Source organism: Dendropsophus ebraccatus, chromosome 13, assembly GCF_027789765.1.
Source record: "Dendropsophus ebraccatus isolate aDenEbr1 chromosome 13, aDenEbr1.pat, whole genome shotgun sequence".
NCBI classification, from domain to species: domain Eukaryota; kingdom Metazoa; phylum Chordata; class Amphibia; order Anura; family Hylidae; genus Dendropsophus; species Dendropsophus ebraccatus.
The window spans coordinates 35,066,652-35,075,393 of record NC_091466.1 but is presented as its reverse complement, the minus strand read 5'-3'; the positions used below and the strand labels follow the sequence as shown (position 1 = coordinate 35,075,393).

Below are 8,742 nucleotides of genomic sequence, written 5' to 3'. Positions count from 1 at the left end.
TCCTTGCTTCTCCGAGCAGAACCGTACCCTACTTCTCGATATGGTGCCCAGTGCCTACAGCCCAACAACATCATGGGAATCGAGAACATCTGTGAATTGGCCGCCCGTTTGCTTTTCAGTGCCATTGAGTGGGCTAAGAACATTCCCTTCTTCCCCGACTTCCAGCTCTCAGACCAAGTCGCACTCCTTCGTATGACTTGGAGTGAGCTTTTCGTCCTCAACGCTGCTCAGTGTTCCATGCCTCTTCATGTGGCACCATTGCTAGCGGCAGCTGGCCTTCACGCCTCCCCCATGTCTGCTGACCGAGTTGTGGCTTTCATGGACCATATCCGGGTGTTTCAAGAACAGGTGGAAAAGTTGAAGGCACTTCATGTTGATTCTGCCGAGTACTCCTGCCTGAAAGCTGTCGCATTGTTTACACCTGGTGAGTAATGGTTATTGCATGTATCACTATTTTCTCCAAAGTAAGCTGACAAGGAGAAGCCAAAGGCTCATTACTAGAAAGTTCAGGTTCGCATGAACATGAAAGTTGGGCATTTAAATCCTGCTATAGGCTGTGTCCATGTTTTCCAGACAGTCCTCAGGCTGCATCCACCTCCTTCAGACAGTGGGATTCAAAATGATGATTGTTCAAATTCATGCAAACCAAAACTTTTGGCAAGTTCTCTATTACATTACAATTGTTCTCTACGCAGCATGTATACTTTGACAAGCTTTAAAATGGGATTCTAACATATATGTAATTTCCCAAACCTATATGTGTATATACATAATTTTAAAGGGGGTTCCGTATAAATTAAGCAAAGTTATAGATCAGTTTATTGGAATAGATTTTTAGGACCAGTGCGGAGTCCCTAGCAGTTTAACCCTCATATATACATTATTATAATTTAAAGGGGAAGTCCGGTGTCATCCATTTTTTTCAAAAGAGCTAGGGAGGAAGTGTCTTCCACATAACAACATGCACCTACCTCCCCAGCTCCGGTAAACAGTCCTCTGGCCACTTCCTGGTCTGAACGGGGACCTGGGGCATCACGTGTCAGCCCCGCTTAACCAGTCAGTGGTCGAGGCGGGAACCCGCTATGGCCACTGACTGGCTGAGCAGGGCTGACACATCATGACTCAGGTCCCTACTCAGACCAGGAAGGTAGGTGCATGTTGTTATGTGCAGCCACCTCCTCCCCGACTCTTTTGAAAAAAAATGGCCAACGCTGGACACAGTAAAATACTACCAAAATACAGCCGTAATTATTGGGTGAAAATAGAACAATGTGTGAATGGCGGAAAAAGATTTTTTTTTTTTTTAAAAACAGGTCGTAAATTATGAGCATGAATAAAAATAAAAAAAATAAATAGTATAAGGGCCTACAAATTTATAAAATATTAATAAAGAAATTTAAAAAAAGAAATCAAACAAGTGGTTTTTTTTACCATTATGGTGCATACATAATTATTTTAATATAATTTGCCCTTTTATTTCCTGATTTACATGTATTTTCTACAGATCATGTCAGTCTCATAAAGCTACTTCATTACATAACACATTACATCAGGGACTATGGGGGAGATTTATCAAACTGGTGTAAAATAGAATTGTCTCAGTTGCCTCTAGCAACGAATCAGATCCCACCTTTCATTTTCCAAAGGACCTGTGATGAATGAAAAGTGGAATCTGATTGGTTGCTAGGGGCAACTAAGACAATTCTATTTTACACCATTTTATGCTCAAAATGAAGAGGTAGTGATTTCACATACTGCATAACAAACATAACAAAGGGGTTTTGAAGGTTTGTTGTTTTTTTTTTTGTAAGATTTTTCTTTTTCTTTTTTTTTGTTTTAGAAACCATCAGTTAAACTATAAATTTATATAAACAGTAAAAATCTAAATCTATCATATTTATTAAATAATATATGTGTCCCTTAAAGGTTCCCACGAAATGGCCCTCATTGTTTTGTCACTTTTCAACCACATGGCTTAGGGCCCTTTCGATGTGCCAATCTGTGTCTGTAAATGAGCGCTGATCTAGCGGATTGGTCCATGTTAAAGGAATCTTTACCTCTATCATCATGCAGGCAGGGTGAGTTATACAAAGTCAGCAGAGGTTTTATCCAATCAGTTGTCAGCTTTCATCAGACTCGACTTGAGATATTGCAGTTGCTGCTATCTTATTGGTTGTTTTCCATTTGAGACCACATGACCTTTGTCCTAAGTGCGTTAACAGGTTCTTAAAACTGAACCGGCCCTGGTATGCCTGGGAGCTTGCACGCAATGCATTATGGGAGGCAAGTGTGCAAATGGTGACAACTGTGATGGTGGAGAAGGCATGTGAGATGTTTCACCTGTTCTGACCTTTCAAACCCTAGAGCAAATATTGTGCTTCATATTTACTGGCTATAATAAATGACCCCACACAGGATAAAAAAGCTGTGGCTACATGGCCTAGTACGCGGAATGTGGGGCCTGTAGTTTAGGGGCTCCCGAGAATATTCATTGTCCTATGTCAGGGTGTCAGCGTGAATCTCCTGTGTCAGGTTTATGACACCAATGTCAGTAACTGATTCTGAACCGCAGGAGTAACAATCAGTGCGGATGATTTATTATATGAAGGAGGCTGCCGGCAGAGAAGGGTGCCTGCCAGGTCACATGGATAATGTCAGGCACCCATACTGAGGCACTTTAGTGACATTTCTAGTTGACCTTCAAAGCTCCCAGTGATCATAGCTGAGACGCTCAGTCTTGACGAGTGTCACTGCTAAATCAGCCGTGCCCACCTGCTACCCTTACACAAGTGCCGGTGATTGCAGGCATACCTTAGCCTGCCACCAGGTTTGTTAACCCTTCCTTAACCAGACCACTCTCAATCATTCGTTTTATATTATATTTAATCTGTTCACATTCTGAAGAAGATTATACTTCTAAGGGGAAGAAGAATCACATTCCTTCTGACCCCGTAATTCCTGAACAATCACAGTTTTTACAGGAACTGTTGAAAATATTGTCTTACAGGAAATCTTAGCTCGTAGTTACACCCATGGGTGAATCAGGTTGAATTTCTTCATTGGAACTCACATATCATTTGCTCATTTAGCATGGGGGTGTTTTAACACAGTGCAACATTACAGAGATTATTGTAAAATTATTATGACTCCTAATGCAAAAAAAAGAAAGAAAAGAAATGGCTTTTTAAATTCATTTCCCAATCATTGAGGAAAATTTAGGGTCAAGGACAAGGTCTTTTGGTCCTCCACCATAATGCCCTGGGGTAGAGGTCTCAATATTTTGGACTCTACCTTATAAAAATAGTACTAGTACTAATTATTATAGCCACACACATCCATAAAATGGTGCAAATTACCCCAAAATATAAGCACAGGAGCCACAATAAATCCCCCCAATCCCTCCACTCCATAGATTTACTACGATGGAGTCAACAGTCAAAAATTATTTATATTATTTAATAACATTTTACATTTATTTTTGACATACCCTTTTAGGCCATTCTTATCTTTTTTGTAAAGTAGACTTGCTATAGAAAGATTCCAACAGTATACCTGCACATTTTCACATTGCACCATGAATTTTTGGGAGATCGTCCTGACCACACATAACATGGAGAAGGGAGGGAGACCAAGGTTGAACTGTGAGACCCCACAATTTTAAAAGTTTCAGTAAACCTTAAAGTTCTCCTCTCCTATTTTACCTTAAGATGAAGGTTTACATCTGTTGGGAAGGATTGGCCATTCCTCCCTGCTAACATCAGGAACATATAAGCAACCCTGTCATCTTATAGGCAGGGAAGGGGATAAAGTCAGTGGTTGAGCTCCTTGTAAGTGTTATCCCTCAATCAACACCACTACTGTGGAAACTGATTTGCCGGCTCCAGCCCTGACATCTGTCAACGCAGCCACAGCCATGTGTGGTTTCTTAAGACATTAATGAGGTCAGATGTCAATTAATAAACATATGTGACGCACGTTACCCGCCCGTCTGCATTAATAATTAGGCTACTATACCATAGGCCATATTTAACACACACAAGTATGTATTGCCTTCCCACTAAAGGGCTAACGCTATAATCTTTATCCCAAGGACATTGCTCTTTTATGTGCAGGCTTTGTGAGCTGAGCAATGCTGAACTGTAAAATACCACGTAGGACATAGACCTTGCAGCGCCATTCTTACTAACATTGAGTTTGACAAAAATTAGGCAGTTTAGCACCTGTGATTCCACCGCCAGCAAATCATTATCTAGAATTCACGCTGCTAACCTAAGGCAACGCTCGGGCAAAAATATAAATTCATCTCTTTTGATCAATGGTTGGTGTCATTTTTATTTGATCTTTAGATTATATGAAATGAATGGGGCCTGTAGTCTATGGGGGGGGGGGGGTGTCATGTGTTAGAAAACACATGGTCCATGGTCCATGGTCTTAATTTATGCCCACTCATAGTTACGATTATTACCTGGGATATAGTGTAAGTATGCGTTGATATATATTTACAATGTGCTGTCCATTATTTAAAGAGGCTCCTGACCCCCAGCTAGTTCCCCTTATACAGACCTCATCTGGCCGAGTCCCGCACCCGGAGCCGATCCTGGGACAGAGATATCCCGGTCAGAAGCGGGATATGCAGAGATGAGTCCGGCTCCATTCATTCTCTATGGACGCCAGACCTCTCCCCACAGCACGCACAGAAGAGGTCTGTATAAGGGGATCTAGCTGGGGCCTGTCAACCCGGCACGGGGGGGGGGGGGGTGACAGGTCTCCTTTAAAACCTTAAAGGGGTTGTCTAGTTTCTAAATCCTTTTTTTCTACATTTGTTTGGAGATAAGTTAATAGAGGAGGGTCCCTTGTACAGGATCCTCATCACTTTCCCAGCTTTTATAAAGAGAGTCTCTGGCTTCAGAGGACCTGTCCTGTATTACACAGACAACCCACTGTTTTGAATGGACCCTGTGCAATGCTAATTTTCCCTGTTAATGCTCTGCAGTACAATTTGACACTAAAGCCCCTTTTACAATGAGCCTTCCTAGGAATGTTCGTTCCTGATCATCGGCCTGTGTAAAAGGACCAGCGATCAGCCAACAAACAAGCAAACGCTTAGCAGTCGGCTTATTGAATCTTTTGTGCAGCCATTTAAGTTGTCGCTATCAGCTGCATATTTGTACTGTGTAATCGGTGGACTTGCAGCCGACAGTGATGAATGTAACGGGCTGCATGAATGATCACACAATTGCTAAAAAGGCCCAGCCGCACGATTGATAGAGGGAGATCAGTGCTCATTCTCTGCCTCCCACCGGATCATGTAAAAGAGGCCCAAGGCTGGCCTTACATAGTAGATGGCTGTAGGCCGAATGTTTATTTATCATAAAACTCCCTTATACATGCAAGTTTGGTTGTGTTCTGAAAGGGAATAGAGGAGGCAATCTGCTGTCAAACATTCTCCCTTTAGAATAAAAGCATTGGGCATATTGAATTTCAACCTTTTAATTCTTCTCTTCCCCGACATCTGCTGAAAGTTGGGGGGCCCTCATATACATTAGATAAGTTCCACCAAAATCAGCCCACCTTCCAGTCAGGTTTCCCGACAGACTATAGCTTGTGATCAACTTATTTTTTGTGATTTATTTTCAAAATTTTCCTTTTTACTATCTATATAATCTATCTAAATAATCTGAAAATCTTGCAGTTTTAATTTTGGCCACTAGGCTTAAAACTAAAGGCCCTATTCCACGGAACGATTATTGTTCATAAACTCACTCCAATGACCGCTCGTTAACGATAATCTCTTTGTGGAATAAGTGTAAATGAGCGATCGACAAAGGCGAAACCGTTATATTGTCGTTCAAAATTGTTTTCCAGCATTTCGAAAAAAATTGTTGGTCTTTGAAAGATAATTCGCTAATCGGTTCGTAAAGTTTGAAATCTTTCAGTCGTTCGTAAAAAGGTTTTAAAAAAGTAGGTGTGTCGTATGGTCATGATCACCCCGGCGAACATTTTAAACCACCATGTAACGACCGCAAAACAATCGTTACACTACATATATCATTCACGTTATGTGTTATCGTTCGCTAAAAAAAATCGTATAGTGATCGTTAACGAGCGGTTGTTGGAGCGAGTTTATGAACGATAATCGTTCCATGGAATAGGGCTTTAAGCTGAGACTGTCTTGTACAGATGATTTCCCAGCAGTTTCCTTCTTATCAACACAGATAGGGGTACAGTGACAGGTCACACCAGTATATAGATAACACAGGCACACAATAGCTGTTTTCTTTACAACCCCCTCCTCTGTGGAATGAGCCGACATAGCATAGTCGCAAAAGTGCCCCATACAAAGAATAGGCTTGCAGTAAAGCATGTCACTAAACGCTGTTAGAAATAAAGAACATGTTTCAGTATCTGGATCTAATCAGTAAAAACAAATCTAAGCAATGCATTCTCTTTCAAGGTTATGCAACACACAGATGGGTTGTCAAATGTTGCTTAGGCTGGGGTCATGGCAGGAGATGCTGAAAAGCCCATTCAGAGGAAGCTAGGCAACAACACTATGGGCAATTTGCAGTAAACTGCAACTTTCTAAAGACCTTATATTGCATCCACATGTAGCTGAATGTATTGGGTGATCCAGTGTCAATTAGATCTCCAATATAGCCTGGGACTATAGCCTTAAAAAAAAAAAAAAAAAAAAAAGAAAAAAAGAAGCATTCCATAATTGCCATTGATTTCTGATACTAGATAGACCATGATTGTTTAGGGCACTTTAGTTAAGACAAGGTATATTCTTTAACACTATAACTAGTTTGCCTAGTGGCCAAACTTACCAGGTCAGAGGTAGAAAAATTATAGGCTTTCAATCGTACCTGTTTTTTCTTGACAGACTATTGCATCATTATCTTTGTGGTGAAAATGTTCTAATTCATGTCCTATTGTTTCCTAGATGCAGTGGGATTGTCCGATATTGGCCATGTGGAAAGCATTCAGGAGAAATCCCAGTGCGCCCTAGAAGAGTATGTTCGAAACCAGTATCCTACCCAGCCGACCCGGTTTGGTCGCCTTCTACTCCGTCTGCCATCATTGCGCATTGTCTCAGCACCAGTTATAGAACAACTCTTCTTTGTGCGTCTAGTTGGAAAGACACCGATTGAGACTCTAATTCGAGACATGCTCTTGTCTGGGTCCAGCTTTAACTGGCCTTACATGCCTATGCAGTAAAGAGGTTATTCTGAAACCCTTGGACTTCTAACATCCAGTAAACCAGTTTGCTTTCCACCAACCACTTTGGCCAAGAATTCCAGAAGACCTTGGAGCCAGATATTGTGTTGGGTGACCAAAACTGGTTCGGCATTCAATAGGACAAACACTGCTATTCCTGAAGGATTACAGATTTTGTAATAAATTTGTGATTTCATACTTATTGTCAAGATTCACAGGCCCAGTTGGTGGGTTTCATTCACATCATCAAAAACTAAGAAGCAAGTCATGTTCCTCAAGATGATCAGTGTCAATTTAAGTCTGAATGGTCAGTGGAACTTTTTTTTAAAACACATTGGTTCCATTCAGACCATGTTTTCCGTGGTGAATGTTTGCACCCGTTACTCGGCCTGGTCCAGAAAGGGTTCTGCCAAGAGGATGTGCACTTTTTTTTTTATAAGAGTTTGCAGAATTTTTGAAAACATTCAATGTTTGAGAAGGTGAGAACTTGTCCATGTATAGACTTTATTAAAATCATAAAAAAAAAGACTCCCAACGAATTTACACTTGTAAGATGGCTATGTGATGTCAAAGACTGGCTAGCACTGCAATCCACAACATAAAGCACTGAAGAAGCCTTGCCCACTTCATCCCTGTAGGGGTGTCTATCAAGAGACTATTTATAATAGGAAAGATGGGGACTGCCTGCTTTTTCAATAAATTTATGTGTATATTCCCCTCTTCACCCCTTTTCCCCTTTGTTTTTCCCTATATAAGTATGTTTGTAAGATATTTTTGGTGTGTGAATTGTGGTATTTTTTGGTAACCTGGCGGCAAAATCTTGTTTATTTTGCTGGTTGATCTGGCTAATTATTAAATACAGTATCAATTATTAATTTGGAGTATTTGTGTTTTTTTTAAAATATTTTTCATATACATAATGCTAAACCTAAGCCCCTATTACACTGGGCAACGAGAGGGAGCAAGCGAGCTCCAACCTGTCAGGTCAGTACTCGCTTGCTCCTCGTTCCCCGCTTGCTGCCGACATGTGTAATGCCATCGGCAGCCAGCGGGTAACAGCTGGGGGGAAAGGGAAGCTGCGGGGACCCGCCTGACCCTTTTGTTTTTGGAGGGAAAAGCTGATGCCAGAGCTATCTGGCAACACCTTACCCCTCCTCTCTCCATAGACAACACATGAATGTTCAGCCGTGCCATGTGTGTGGGGATACTGGAATCAATCGTTCGATCAAGAGCCAATAATAGTGGCTAGATAGACAAATATATAGACCTACAGATATAGTAGCATAGCTCGATATGATGTCATCCAGTGAGGCAGATGGATCCTTTGGGCCCCATTTTGGCCGTGTGACTACAGCCTCTGCCTCCTCTAGCTTTTTCCCTGTACAGATGCATGAATTGGTAGACTGAAATTAATAGACAATATATAGACTACAGATGCTAAATAAAATAAAATATGCCCTAAATTGCTTCATTGCCTCAGCATGTAGATGTTCAGTTTTGATCATTACCATACACAGGGGTGCT

At 41.2% G+C, this 8,742-nt stretch overlaps 1 protein-coding gene across 2 annotated transcripts in view; it reads left to right on the top strand.

The window, feature by feature from the left end:
* Positions 1–8,093, top strand: part of LOC138770260 (nuclear receptor subfamily 2 group F member 5-like) — a 22,303-nt gene extending 14,210 nt beyond the window's left edge. For both annotated transcript variants that reach the window (XM_069949196.1, XM_069949194.1), the window contains exons 3-4: positions 1–424; positions 6,944–8,093. The exon at positions 1–424 is cut by the window's left edge. In XM_069949196.1, coding sequence (XP_069805297.1) covers positions 1–424; positions 6,944–7,218 — 699 coding nt within the window. In that variant the 3' untranslated portion in view covers positions 7,219–8,093. The remainder of the gene's footprint in view (positions 425–6,943) is intronic.
* The last annotated feature ends 649 nt before the right edge of the window (positions 8,094–8,742 follow it).